General features: G+C 36.2%; 1 protein-coding gene across 2 annotated transcripts in view; it reads left to right on the top strand.

Annotated features, from left to right (window-relative positions):
* The first annotated feature begins 3,369 nt into the window (after nucleotides 1–3,369).
* Nucleotides 3,370–15,751, top strand: part of vps13a (vacuolar protein sorting 13 homolog A) — a 122,052-nt gene continuing 109,670 nt past the window's right edge. The window contains exons 1-4 of one of the 2 annotated variants that reach the window (XM_056246900.1): nucleotides 3,370–3,601; nucleotides 8,607–8,650; nucleotides 8,785–8,827; nucleotides 8,973–9,068. In XM_056246900.1, the coding sequence (XP_056102875.1) occupies nucleotides 3,502–3,601; nucleotides 8,607–8,650; nucleotides 8,785–8,827; nucleotides 8,973–9,068 (283 nt within the window). In that variant the 5' untranslated portion in view covers nucleotides 3,370–3,501. The remainder of the gene's footprint in view (nucleotides 3,602–8,606; nucleotides 8,651–8,784; nucleotides 8,828–8,972; nucleotides 9,069–15,751) is intronic. The other variant, XM_056246901.1, reaches the window with a different exon arrangement.

The following is a 15,751-nucleotide window of genomic DNA, read 5'->3' as shown; positions in this document are numbered from 1 at the left end:
GCACAAATCATCGACTGTCTTAAGAGATTTTAAGCAAACACTTCCACAGAAATGGGCTGCCAGTGAAAACACAAGTGACTTTCTTTTTGTATTTGGAGTTTTTCGTGTTTGTTCACTGTAATCTGTTTGCCATTGTTATCTGCAGTGTTTTAGTCAATGTTTTCACACCAAAAAAATGAACATTTGACAGCATTTATCTGTGCAGTATGTATCCTTTTTTCTCTCTCTCTCTCTCTCTCTCTCTCTCTCTCTCTCTCTCTCTCTCTCTCTCTCTCTCTCTCTCTCTCTCTCTCTCTCTCTCTCTCTGTGTGTGTGTGTGTGTGTGTGTGTGTGCGCGCGTGTGTGCAGCTGACCTTTGACCTGTTAACTGTCACATGTGGAAAACATCTGATCCTTAATGGTTGTAAATCATGAATGCTTTGGAATACAGATCTAAAGCAGATTATTGCAGAGGTGAAAAAAAGTTATAGAAGTTCAAGTTTACTGTAAAGCATATGTACTTTACAGTATTTATTTTATTTGATACAATATATATATTTTACATAATAATTTGCAATCTACAATTGCTGGTAAATCTAATTTGAAGTTGATATTACAAACATTTCGTTGCTGAGATTTTCTTTAGGCGCTATACCAAAAATAGCCACCGGGTGACGGTCGATCGGCCATCTTGGAACGGTTAACATGACGCTGTTCACACTATCACATGCATCACTCACTAGTAACAAATCCACAAATCAATGAATTTTCATCGAAAATGTAACAGTATTGTGCAGTCTAGTGCTGTAAAAAAATCAACTATATAACTATGCAGTATCCATATTATGCAAAATTATCACATTAATGATAAACTAAATGTTGTGAAAATCCTCTGCTAATGTCTATTGCAGATACAGATATTCATACACGTGAATAACTAGGGTTTCATTTGCACATTGACCGATTGATTCCAATATGGCGGACGCTCACGTATACAGAGACAGACACAGCCATAATCCATCCTTCCCAATTTATTTCAGCCTTTTCTTTTTCTTCAGCTCTTTCACTTCCCCCTTGGACAGCACATACACACGTTGACCAACAACGTGTTTCTCCTTTTGTGGTTTTGATTTTGAATGTATGACAACAACACAAAATACGTGACCTGAGGGCTTTCAGGTAAAAGATGAGATGCGATGTTGCCATGACAACATCACTTTCACTGGCGGCCCGTGAACATCCAGACGACAGGAGGTTTGTGAGGCTGAGGTTTGATTCGTTCAGGTTATTCATCGATTCGTCACTCGTCAACAGTGTTTTCAGAGAGGTCACCTGACGCATTTTACACGATGTTTAGTGAAATACTGCTGTTGTCATGTCATGTTTTTGATTACCGGTAACTTACATTGTGTCATGTGTTCATTATGATTCAAACATTTTGCGATCTGACAGAAGAAAAAAGTCAATGAGGCAAATATACAGGGCTATGTTCATATATAATCAACAACTTTAAATGAATAGTTTTACATTTCTCCATCGTTCTCCACTATGAAATCAAAATGGACAATTCTTGTTTTTTATGGAGTTGCAGTATTTATTATAAATGATTAATTCGTGCACATCGTTAGCCTATCTTTTTACATTCACGTGCCTCGTAATCTTTAATCAAAATAACTTTTCCTCCCTCTTGCAGCAACATCTCTTCTCTGATGACGTGTTTACTGGCGTGAGGGCGGGGCAACCTGTCACTCACATCATGAGATCGACCAATAGCAAACCACAACCATCCAATCAAAACAGAGAAGAAATTTGATTCAGAAAAACAGTTTTTCCCAAATAAAATAAGAATTTTAATGATAGCCCTATTGTCCAATCTTCAATAAATCAGTATCACATTCCATAAACAAGACCACTGTGTCAGTTATTGTATTGAAAACATCAGAAATAAATAATGAAACTTGGGAAGTAATACTGAAAAAGATTTCTTCTGACTCTTATTTACAGAACCAACACCTTCTTTGATTTTTTTTTATTTTTTATTTTTTTTTTATAAAGTAATTACAGGGATATAATATCGATTTATTATTTCAAAGTGAGGTTTTTTTTCTATACGAAGATGACTGACATTAGCAAAACTCAACAGAGGTCATATCCACAAATCTACATTTAAAGCTTCGAAACCAAATTTTATTTGTCTTTTGCTCTGAATTAAAGTCTTGCTGATTTCCTATGTAAATTTAAAAGAAACAAAAAAGCAATTAAAACATCCCAGATAAGATTATAAAGTCACCTGTGTACAGAGATTCCATGTTTAAATGAGACCTTATCCTATTTGAGACAAAACGCAAATTTATTTCCTTGCCTTTCTTTATATTTCTTTACTTTGTTTGCTTATTTATTTAATAATTTTATGTATTATCTGTTTAAATGTCAATACTCTATGTCCCTCGTACAAAGCAACTGTGTTCATTTCAAATGTCTTGTTAATAGAATGAATGTTAATTGTTGTTACTTGTAAAATGTTAATAAAAAATACAATTAAAATTAAATTACATGATTCAGGGAATAGGCCTATATGGACAAAAATAAGGAAGTGTCTTACAAAATAATTCACAGAATTGATCCTGCTCAGCATGTTTTGGAAAGATTTAATATACAAATTATTAATAATAATATAATTATTGATTATATTTCATATACCTGTGCATTTTGTGCTCTAGAAAAAGAAACTACTGTTTTTTCACTGTATTTACTCAAGATTATTTTGGGAAGACTTATAAACCGGAAGTGTGTATGATAGAAATGTGTGTATTTGATGTGCTTTTTTATAGTCAGAATGACAATTTGGAATGTAAAGAACAACATATTATACAGTTATTTATTTTGTTAGGAAAATACCATATACATAAAAAGAAGTGGGCTCAATGCAAACCAAATTTTTCACATTTTAAAATGACTTTAAATTATGTGTAAATCTTTTGAAAAAAAAAAGAAGAAAAAAAGCGCTGAAAACATGTAATGCTTTAAATTGAAAGCACTGAATTTTATGTAATTTTTCTATTTTTTCCCCTCTATTTTTATTTATTTATTTTCTTTCATTTCCTGGCAGCTAATGTAATGTGAGTAATACCTCTTGTTCTCATGGCATTACATACAAAATAATAATAATAATAATAATAATAAAAGAATAGGCCCACATGCACAGATATCGAACGGAGATTAATTACAGGTAATTTGTGTATATTTTCATATCCGTATTATTGTTCCCTACTTGAGTTTGTACATTTATATTATTCAATAAAAAAATAAATAAAAGCAGTGTCGCGCGGGTTGTTCGTCAGCAGAGGGCAGTGTCGCACAGGCAGAGCGTCAGTGAACATGCGAAGAACCCTCTCTCCAGTGATGTTTATTTCAGGAAACGGGACGGGGACACTCAGTAGTAAGTCCAACAACACTCTCGGGTGCTCCAGGAACCGCAGACGAAGGAGAGCATGCTGATGGTCGTGTGAACAGCGCATAAAGATGGTGTTCGAGTCAGTGGTGGTCGATGTCTTGAACAGGTTTCTGGGCGATTATGTGGTGAACCTCGACAGCTCGCAGCTCAGCCTCGGCATATGGGGAGGTAACGTACAGTAAACGTGTCAGCTGTCAAATACCAACGTGTCTTTGCTGATAAAAACGCATTCATGAATATACACAACACAGCTATATGGTCGTTTACGTTAAAAGAGTCAGCTGACCTTACACTGGAATCTGAGAGATATGCCTTTGAGGACAGGTTTGAACATGCGTTATATACTAGAAGCTAACTCAGTATTACATGCATAATCTGCTCTGCTGGGTTACATCTAGTGTAGGGATGTTGTTTAGCTCCACTTTGTAGTTACATATGTTAGTCTGAATTAGTATGGTATTTTCTTGATTGGGATAGTTCACCCCACATGTTATCTCTGTTCACTCTCATGTGGCTTAAAACTTGTCCAGTTACATTCTTACAATGGAAGATAATGGGGATTTCTGCTGTCCAGCTTCAAAATTGACCTGCCCAGTGTTGGGGTAGTTACTCAAAAAAGGTAATTAGTTACTAGTTACTAGTTACTTCTGTAAATTGTAATGAGATTACTTTACTAGTTACTGCGTTTGAAAAGTAACTTCACTACTTATTACTTTACTTTCCCGTTTCTTAATTTATGGACAAATATCATAGCCCTATCATCACTTTGCCTGTCTACATAGTGTTTATTGTATAAATATATACAAAATGGCATGTAAAACCATATGAAAGAACAATATCCCTGTCTGCACAAGGAAATATATCTCACTGTAAAATCCACAAACAACAGGATAAAGGAGGCTATGGTGCGGTCATTTTAAAATGGGGTCAACACACAAGTTTTAAAACACAGGCTTTGGGAAACATGAGAATACCCACTAAACACAATGATGTCCAAAAGACGTCTTTTCAACGTCTTTGTCACAAAAGTCGGACGTTGAAAAGACGTCCACTGAGGAGCCAGAATGAAAGTTTTTATGACGTCTTTTTTTGACGTGTTCTGCACGTCCGATATAGACGTTCATGGACCCTCTTCGTACAAGGTTAAAAACTAGTTCAAATGTGGCCATTGTGGACATATTTTTTACATAATTTATGGTCTCATTTAGACATAATTACTTTGACTATTGCTGTCAGATGATCTTAGTGAGAATTAGCAGAGGTTTAGATGTTAATATTTGTTTCATTTGAAGTGTCACCATTGTGGTGATCAGTGTTTGCTTTAGTTGGGCTCTTGGTCCCCTTTATTTTTACTTTAGCTTTTCTTTGGCTGCTGTAACTGTGTGTTTGTATGACACAAATGTTGTGGCAGAGAAAGCCAAGAAAAAGTAAGATCAGGTGTTTTCAGCTCAATGTTGATGATGACATAATCATCACAAAACAAGCATCAAATGTTGAGTTTGAAATTGTGTTTATATTTTGGGATTCTCAACCACCAACCTTGTGGAACTGCAATATTGGTGCCAATAGAATAAAAAATATTTTTAAAGTATAAAAAGCATGTGCACATGTTTTGAGCAAATGCATCATGTAGTCATACACAGACTTTAAGATTTTGGCTATGAATCACAACAACGGTGACAATCAAAACAAAAAAGCTTGGGAATCAATGATGAGTTTTGAACTATGAAGGCTACCCATCATGCATTGCAGCATGATGATTTTTTGTCACCATTGTTGTGAATCATATGCAAAATCTTGATGTCTGTGTGTTACAACATGATATGTTTGCTCTAAACATCGTATGCACATAATTTTTATCCACCTCTAAATAAGTGATATTATAAATGCTATTGGTGCCAATATTGCAGTTCTACAAGGTAGGCGGCTAGAAATGCCAAAGTATCTGACAACATTATATGCTTGTTTTGTGATGATTTCATCATCATCAACATGAAGCTGATAACACCTGATGTTACTTATTCTTGGCTTTCTTTGCAACATCAGTTGCAAATAACAGTGTGTTTAACAAACATACAGTTACAGCAGCCAAAGAAAAGCTAAAGTAAAAATAAAGGGGACCAAGAGCCCAACTAAAGCAAACACTGATCACCACAATGGTGACACTTTAAATGAAACAAATATCAACATCTAAACCTCTGCTAATTCTCACTAATATCATCTGACAGCAATAGTCAAAGTAATTATGTCTAAATGAGACCATAAATTATGTAAAAAATATGTCCACAATGGCCACATTTGAACAAGTTTTTAACCTTGTACGAAGAGGGTCCATGAACGTCTATATCGGACGTGCAGAAACCGTCAAAAAAAGACGTCATAAAAACTTTCATTCTGGCTCCTCAGTGGACGTCTTTTCAACGTCCGACTTTTGTGACAAAGACGTTGAAAAGACGTCTTTTGGACATCATTGTGTTTAGTGGGTAAACTCTTCTCCTGAGAACAAAACAAGCTTTTTATTCGACTCATGGCAATAAAAATAAAAAATGAAGTGGTCAATGAAAAATAATAAAATAAAGGTCACTTTTACATTTTTGATCTTAATTTAAAATGCATTTTTCTTGGCGATTCAATAGTCGGCAGGGGAAGCATTCCTCTACAATGAACCCTGCAACAAGCCTGTTCATTTTGTTTTGTGTTACCTGCTGTGCTCCAAGACTTGAGAAGAGTTTTTGTAACAGCGTGCGCGGCGCCGAATCCGAGGATGAACGACTTCAAGAAGCCGAATCTGCCCGAGCATGTAGCCTATGTCTCACCGTGACCGCACCGGCACACAGTTTGCGTGTCTAAATCAGTTGCTTATGTTTACAAAATGAGCCTACAATAGCATAATAAGCATTTTTAATAGAAAGATCCATGTTTTATCAAATGTCCACGAAACTTAATGAAATGTTTAGTGAAATTAGAAACCATTTAAGAGATCGTTGATTTAGTTCTATAGTCTACATACATGTTTTTATATCCACATTTTGTTCTAATGTCACAAGTAATAATCTCAGGGTTTACTGGATTTTACGTACACGATTCTTTTTGTAGTGTTATTGGTGGTGATGTAGCCTACTAAAATAAACATCGTCACGTGTGGACCTTTCTTCTTCTCACCGTTGATTCCTGATGGTTAAGAGGACAATTACTCGAGTCGCCCCGTCGTTTCACAGAATAGTACAATGGCGAGCGCGTCGAGTATAAACGCCTCGTCCGTTTGGGGAGGTGCGCGTGCAGTCAGCGGAGACTCGCGCTGCAGAGACCCCCTGTCTCCGTCTCCGTCTCCATTTCCCTCTCTCCTTCGCACCGGCAGCTATGTCACTCAAATCGATCTCTATGGCAACGGTGCGCACGCACCACTAGACAGAACTTTACACACAAGCAAACACGGCTTGGGTAACGCAGGAAAGCGCGTTCCTATAGTATAGTAAAGTAGTGTAGTTACCGATATTTTTAGTGTAATGCGTTACTTTACTTCGTTACCCAAAAAAGTAATATCGTTACTGTAATCCGTTACTTTGTAACTCGTTACCCCCAACACTGGACCTGCCATACAAATACAAGTGATTCATGACACAGTTCACTTCTGGATGAACTGTGGAGAGACGTCTTCACTTTCATTCTGAGATCCAGGATACAACTTGTGTGTATATTCATTTCACTGCGTCTTGACTGTTAAAACAAGAACATGTTCACTTTGACATTAATCAAAGATTATGACTACGATATTTTGTTAAGACGGATGTACCATTTCATTCAGTTTCTCTTGATTTTTCTTATCAACATTATGATGAAACATTATAAATATGTATCTTTTACTACTATATTGTGAGAAAATGAAGAGGTTAATTTATAAAATATTCCTTTTATTAGTTTTCACTGCTGCATCCCTACTTTCTGTCAAAACCATCAGATATTTATGAAAACTAACATTTAAAAAAAATCCATAATTTTTAAGTAGGTCTGATTAGTATAAAATCACCTCTTGTAGTCTTGTATTTTATACATCTGAAACCCAAAACCATTTTATTGACGCCACAAGATTTGTCTGGCTCGGGGTGGGCGATATATGACCATATTCTTATTCCAAAAAAATGAGAAATTGTATTTTACGATGTTGATATAAATCACGATATAGTTATTTTGTGTTATTTGATCTTATTTCTGTTAGTAAAAATAAGAAAAAAAAGTACAAATTACAAACAATAAAACAAATACAATATAACAAAAAAAAAAAAATGAATTTAACAAATTAAGTTTTTCAGGTACAATATACATGTAGTTAGAATTAGTACAGAAATGTAATTATCAAATGTAAAAATAAAATATTGCATAGTCTTCACTGTATGAATTAAATATACATGTATTCTTATTAAAGCTAATAAAGTTATTCAGTCAAGAGCAGTGAGTTATTTTCTCTTTTGTTTGATTAACATTAATGACAGAGCAGCAGGCAGGTTTATTAGGCTACTGTCACTTTAAGACCAAACGCACGGATCCATTATACTGATACACATCTGGGTTACACCCGACTGTTTGCTGCCCAGCCCTAGTCTGACTGTGATGATAATCAATAGATGGAGGGGAAAATCCCTTTGAAACGGTCCTGTTGTTCTCAACCAGGGGGCCTCAGCTAAATTTCCAAGCGAGCCACAGGATGACTTATTTAAAATTAATTATTTATATCAAGATTTAAACTGATATTTCTCCACCCTCCCCCACCTCAATAACTAACTTTTTTTTCTATGGTAAAAACATATTGAATCAGAATCTTGAATCTTTTGGAATCACACAATGAATCGTGGTTAATTATTTTACTATATAATAACGCTCCCAGTTTCTGTTAATAAAACATTTAAAATCAAGGGGAAATACCAGAGGAAATATGGGGCAATATTGTAAGGCAATAGGTGCCGTCAAGTCAATAATGTTGAGAATAACGTTCGTTCGTTCGTTCGTATTCATCAACATTTATAATAACCTTCCTATAGAGTTTTATGATATGCCATATTGCCATGTGGTTTATTGACTCACTGATAAGTAACTTTCAATACCACTGTAAATATTTGCTCAATGATATGAATTATTGTAGACCAAGCCGGGTAATAAAGCAATGTTTCTTTTGCAGGTGCTGCCATATTAAGAAACCTTGAGATAAAAGAAAATGCATTGGTATGTGGCTTTAAGTTTCACGTTAGATATGTAATTTTTAAAAATAAATATATCCATTTAGGAAGCCTTTCAATGCATTTTTTTCTGATGCTTTGTGAACTAGTGCTCTAATGTGAGTTTTATCTCTGTAACAGAGTCAACTGGACATTCCTTTCAAAGTCCGAGCAGGACACATTGGTAAGAGAAGACCGATGTCGAAGTGCAGTGTGTTCGTGTGTTAAACTGTTATGCTAATCATGGTTTATGACTTTGTTAAACACTGTCATATATTATGCATACATCTTATGTGGTGTTTCAGTGCTCATATATCTGTCTTTGGCAGGTCGTCTGGAGTTGAAGATCCCTTGGAAGAACCTGTACACTCAGTCTGTGGAGGCCACGCTGGATGAGGTGTACCTGCTCATCGTGCCGACCGCTAGTAAGAGCTGATCTTCAGATAACCCAGGGGCCGTATTCACGAAGAATTTTATCTTACCACTAGGAGTACTCCTAAATCGCACTAAAATATTTTAGCTAGGAGTTTTCTCTTAAAAGTTATTCACAACACCTTTCAGACCTACTCTTAGTAAGGAAAAATGACAACTCCTAAACTAAGAGTGAGTCTTCGTTGCTATGGATGACGTCAATTCTCATACACGAGCTTCCTCGCAATGATCACGGTGATTGGTTGTTAGATGACAGGGCCATCATGCGGAGCATAACACAGACGCAACAAATCATGGAATTACGACATCTAAATATGTCTGTGTCCTACACAAAATAATAATAGTAATGTCTTTGAAATGCATAATGACATGTTTGTGCAGGCCCCAGTGAAGTGTAATTCTAAAAAGGCAGAGAGAGAGAGAAAAGTCGTGAATTAAATTAAATTAAATCAAGGTAGCCTAATACCCCAATGAAAACCGCCACTTGCCTAATAATGAAAAAACGACACTTGCATTAACACTTGCTTGGTTAATTGACATCCTATTAGCCTAAATAGACTACTTAAAGCAAGGAAATGTTGCTCCTATTGAAGTAATGTAATAGTTGAATGACGGTGGATTATGAACTCGCCAAAACGGAAAAGAAAGCCCAACTGGACGCAGGATCAGTTACTGCTGCTGGCCCAGTTGGTGCTAAAAAAAAAAAAAAAAAACATAATAAAAGTGAAATTCTGCACTGGAATATCAAGCAAAACTAAGCGTGAGACATGGGAGAGGATTTGTTTGCAGATCAATGCAGCATTCATTGTGTCGCGGACCCCGGACGACTGCGGTGGTATGCGCTAAAATCCTTTGTGAATAGGTCTTAGTGAGTTAGGAGTCCTCTCGACTTCTTTTAAGCTGTCCCAGACTTAGGTGCTACTTTTAGGGCTAAAATGCTTCGTGAATTACTCTTAGTGAAAAAAATTAGGAGTCCTAAAGTTAGGAGTGACACGCCCATTATTTTTAGGAGTTGCTCCTAAATTCGCCAGTTAGGAGCTACTTTTAGCCTTAAAATTCTTTGTGAATACGGCCCCAGATCATTAGTGTTTACTCTTAGGGCGAGTTCGGGTCATTTTGACTTGGAGAGGATTTTCCCCTACCCGAAAATGCTAGTTCTTTTTATTGTATTGGACTAAAATGTACTGATTTTACTGAGTCTAACAACTTCCCAACATTTTTTGTACATTTTTGTGGGTTTTTTCCACATTGTAACACTTGTGGGAAAATGTCCGGCCTACAAAAAAATAGCATATTAATCTGTTGTTATGTTATTTTATCACCAGATATTGGATTCAATCTTTTTGTCAACTTGTGTTCTTTAAAATAGGACAGGCTTTGTATTTATTTTTTAAACTGATTGATCATAGGCCTCATTGATCTGAGCTTATATTGTTTATAAAGGACTGGCCCTTTAAAATTAATGGTGGAGTCGAAAATCATAGAAATAATTAGTGTTCAGGAGTGTGTTCTTCATTAGTGTTCTTCATCAATTAGTGTTCAGGAGTGTGTTCTTCATTAGTGTTCTTCATCAATTACTGTTCAGGAGTGTGTTCTTCATTAGTGTTCTTCATCAATTAGTGTTCAGGAGTGTGTTCTTCATCAATTAGTGTTCAGGAGTGTGTTCTTCATCAATTACTGTCCAGGAGTGTGTTCTTCATTAGTGTTCTTCATCAATTAGTGTTCAGGAGTGTGTTCTTCATTAGTGTTCTTCATCAATTAGTGTTCAGGAGTGTGTTCTTCATCAATTAGTGTTCAGGAGTGTGTTCTTCATTAGTGTTCATCAATTAGTGTTCAGGAGTGTGTTCTTCATCAATTAGTGTTCAGGAGTGTGTTCTTCATCAATTAGTGTTCAGGAGTGTGTTCTTCATCAATTAGTGTTCAGGAGTGTGTTCTTCATTAGTGTTCTTCATCAATTAGTGTCCAGGAGTGTGTTCTTCATTAGTGTTCTTCATCAATTAGTGTTCAGGAGTGTGTTCTTCATTAGTGTTCTTCATCAATTAGTGTCCAGGAGTGTGTTCTTCATCAATTAGTGTCCAGGAGTGTGTTCTTCATCAATTAGTGTCCAGGAGTGTGTTCTTCATTAGTGTTCTTCATCAATTAGTGTTCAGGAGTGTGTTCTTCATTAGTGTTCTTCATCAATTAGTGTTCAGGAGTGTGTTCTTCATCAATTAGTGTTCAGGAGTGTGTTCTTCATTAGTGTTCTTCATCAATTAGTGTTCAGGAGTGTGTTCTTCATTAGTGTTCTTCATCAATTACTGTCCAGGAGTGTGTTCTTCATTAGTGTTCTTCATCAATTAGTGTTCAGGAGTGTGTTCTTCATCAATTAGTGTTCAGGAGTGTGTTCTTCATCAATTAGTGTTCAGGAGTGTGTTCTTCATCAATTAGTGTTCAGGAGTGTGTTCTTCATTAGTGTTCTTCATCAATTAGTGTCCAGGAGTGTGTTCTTCATTAGTGTTCTTCATCAATTAGTGTTCAGGAGTGTGTTCTTCATTAGTGTTCATCAATTAGTGTTCAGGAGTGTGTTCTTCATCAATTAGTGTTCAGGAGTGTGTTCTTCATCAATTAGTGTTCAGGAGTGTGTTCTTCATCAATTAGTGTTCAGGAGTGTGTTCTTCATTAGTGTTCTTCATCAATTAGTGTTCAGGAGTGTGTTCTTCATTAGTGTTCTTCATCAATTAGTGTCCAGGAGTGTGTTCTTCATCAATTAGTGTTCAGGAGTGTGTTCTTCATTAGTGTTCTTCATCAATTAGTGTTCAGGAGTGTGTTCTTCATTAGTGTTCTTCATCAATTAGTGTTCAGGAGTGTGTTCTTCATTAGTGTTCTTCATCAATTAGTGTCCAGGAGTGTGTTCTTCATCAATTAGTGTTCAGGAGTGTGTTCTTCATTAGTGTTCTTCATCAATTAGTGTTCAGGAGTGTGTTCTTCATTAGTGTTCTTCATCAATTAGTGTTCAGGAGTGTGTTCTTCATTAGTGTTCTTCATCAATTAGTGTTCAGGAGTGTGTTCTTCATTAGTGTTCTTCATCAATTAGTGTCCAGGAGTGTGTTCTTCATCAATTAGTGTTCAGGAGTGTGTTCTTCATCAATTAGTGTTCAGGAGTGTGTTCTTCATCAATTAGTGTTCAGGAGTGTGTTCTTCATTAGTGTTCTTCATCAATTAGTGTTCAGGAGTGTGTTCTTCATTAGTGTTCTTCATCAATTAGTGTTCAGGCATAAAAAAAAAAATTGTTTGGTTCCGGTTTCCGACCGACCCTGTCAATTTATGTGCGACCCAAATTTATTTTATGAGCTTGGGGAAGAAATAATAAAAATTTAATAAATACACAAATACAAAACTTTGAGGCGAACTATAATTTACGTTTTTGTACAGCACCGTATTTTTATAGCACGCGATGCAAGATGCTTGTCCTCCAGCAAAACAAACGAGGCAGCTACATGGTCGTTACACATCGTTCGTCAAACTGAACAATAATATACAAGTCTTTTTTTTTTTTTGGTGTCATTTAGGACACTTTTATTCATATACGCATTACGCACACATACAAATGCATGCATTCATAGGCACGCACACACACCACATGATGCGTTAAAGAGTAACCTCCATCCGCCTCCCGAGTTTCATTAAAAATCATCCCAAATTCCAATACCCTCTTCTGCTGTCTACCACTTCTTTCGCCATGTATTTGTTCGTTTCTTTTATTATTTTATGCAATCCAAAACACTCTAACCTGCCGCGCTTCGGATCTCCAGAGCCCGTCTAACTTGTCCGCTTGTCCGGGACAAATGGATTTTAGAAGGACAAGTAAAAGAGAATTGTACTTGCCCCAACGGACAAGTAGCCTGATTAGAACATCAATAAACAAAAAAATAACTAGGGAATCACTAAACCGAGAGAATGATTCTGATTTTATTACATTTATTGTAAGTTGCGATCGATTGTGGATAATACATGTATTAGCCTGCTGACGGTGAGGTTGCGCTGTTGACGCTCGCGCAGCCTCTCGAGGAGAAATCTACACACATGAGCGCAGCACACACACACACACACACACACACACACACACACACACACACACACACACACACACACACACACACACACACACACACACACACACACACACACACTCAGTTAACAACATACTGCCTCTAAAAAATCTAAATGTGGAGTTTCTATATTTTAAGCAGCCTCAATTATTTTTCCTGAATACCATATCACGATTGAAAATGTGACATTGATTTCCTACAACAGTTCAATAAACAGTTAAAATTAAGTCACTTACATTTTAGATGCAATGAATATTGGCTGTTTTTGTTCTGTTTCAGCAGCGAAAATAGTTCCAAACAAAAATCACAGCAGAACCACAGCACATCACAGGAACACTCGACCTGTTTTCATTACTGAATGATTCAGCATTTTGACCGAATCGGTTGAGTCAAAGATTCAATGACCCATTCATTAACATCCGTCTCATTCTTGAATGAATCAACCGTTTAAACGAATCATTTGAATTAATGAATCAATGACTCACTCATTAATACGGCCGCCTGCCGCCACCTATTGGCAGTTTATTGTTATGTTTATAAGTAGCCTAGTATACTTCTTTCCAATGTTTCTTATTTGTACATTTAAATCAATTTCATAACATTATTTTATGCAATTGTAATTTTTCAGTGTAAATTATTTAATTTGATCAGCCCTACCTAGGGTAACAGTATGCTTCATCTTTCATTTTAAATTCCTAAATTTGATCAATAAATTCAATTATTTAGAATAAGACGACACTATAGGGCATTTAATAAGATTGGGGGAGGGGATGCCCTTCAAAGGTGCAGATATTACAATATGCCAATTTAAATATCAAAGCTGATTGAACACTGATGAGAATATTGCTTCAGAATAAATAAATAAAATTAAAAAAAATCTGGACAAGCAACTTTTTTGATGTGAATGACAGATTTACTTGTTCGGAGGGCAAGCACATGAAAAGGCTTAAGGTCGAGCCCTGAATAATTTCCTACCTATCCCTTGCTGCCACTAAAAAAAAAAAAAATCCCTACCGACCCATGACCTCAACTGACAACAAACTGGAACCAAACTTTTTTTTGTTTTTATGCCTCAGGAGTGTGTTCTTCATTAGTGTTCTTCATCAATTACTGTCCAGGAGTGTGTTCTTCATTAGTGTTCTTCATCAATTAGTGTTCAGGAGTGTGTTCTTCATTAGTGTTCTTCATCAATTAGTGTTCAGGAGTGTGTTCTTCATTAGTGTTCTTCATCAATTAGTGTTCAGGAGTGTGTTCTTCATTAATTGATGAAGAACACTAATGAAGAACACACTCCTGAACACTAATTGATGAAGAACACTAATGAAGAACACACTCCTGAACACTAATTGATGAAGAACACACTCCTGAACACTAATTGATGAAGAACCAGGTGTGTTCTTCAGGAGTGTGTTCTTCATCAATTAGTGTTCTTCATCAATTAGTGTTCAGGAGTGTGTTCTTCATCAATTAGTGTTCAGGAGTGTGTTCTTCATCAATTAGTGTTCAGGAGTGTGTTCTTCATCAATTAGTGTTCAGGAGTGTGTTCTTTATTAGTGTTCTTCATCAATTAGTGTTCAGGAGTGTGTTCTTCATCAGTGTTCTTCATCAATTAGTGTCCAGGAGTGTGTTCTTCATCAATTAGTGTTCAGGAGTGTGTTCTTAATCAATTAGTGTCCAGGAGTGTGTTCTTCATTAGTGTTCTTCATCAATTAGTGTCCAGGAGTGTGTTCTTCATCAATTAGTGTCCAGGAGTGTGTTCTTCATCAATTAGTGTTCAGGAGTGTGTTCTTCATCAATTAGTGTCCAGGAGTGTGTTCTTCATTAGTGTTCTTCATCAATTAGTGTCCAGGAGTGTGTTCTTCATCAATTAGTGTTCAGGAGTGTGTTCTTCATCAATTAGTGTTCAGGAGTGTGTTCTTCATCAATTAGTGTCCAGGAGTGTGTTCTTCATTAGTGTTCTTCATCAATTAGTGTTCAGGAGTGTGTTCTTCATCAATTAGTGTTCAGGAGTGTGTTCTTCATTAGTGTTCTTCATCAATTAGTGTCCAGGAGTGTGTTCTTCATCAATTAGTGTCCAGGAGTGTGTTCTTCATCAATTAGTGTTCAGGAGTGTGTTCTTCATCAATTAGTGTTCAGGAGTGTGTTCTTCATTAGTGTTCTTCATCAATTAGTGTTCAGGAGTGTGTTCTTCATTAGTGTTCTTCATCAATTAGTGTCCAGGAGTGTGTTCTTCATCAATTAGTGTCCAGGAGTGTGTTCTTCATCAATTAGTGTCCAGGAGTGTGTTCTTCATCAATTAGTGTCCAGGAGTGTGTTCTTCATCAATTAGTGTTCAGGAGTGTGTTCTTCATTAGTGTTCTTCATCAATTAGTGTTCAGGAGTGTGTTCTTCATTAGTGTTCTTCATCAATTAGTGTTCAGGAGTGTGTTCTTCATTAGTGTTCTTCATCAATTAGTGTTCAGGAGTGTGTTCTTCATTAGTGTTCTTCATCAATTAGTGTTCAGGAGTGTGTTCTTCATCATTTAGTGTTCAGGAGTGTGTTCTTCATCAATTAGTGTTCAGGAATGTGTTCTTCATTAGTGTTCTTC

The sequence above is a fragment of the Rhinichthys klamathensis genome, unplaced genomic scaffold (genome assembly GCF_029890125.1).
Source record: "Rhinichthys klamathensis goyatoka isolate OS25496 unplaced genomic scaffold, OSU_Roscu_1.1 h1tg000040l_1, whole genome shotgun sequence".
In the NCBI taxonomy this organism is placed as follows: Eukaryota; Metazoa; Chordata; class Actinopteri; order Cypriniformes; family Leuciscidae; genus Rhinichthys; species Rhinichthys klamathensis.
The sequence above is the reverse complement of the archived record's forward strand: the minus strand, read 5'-3'. Positions and strand labels throughout refer to the sequence as shown.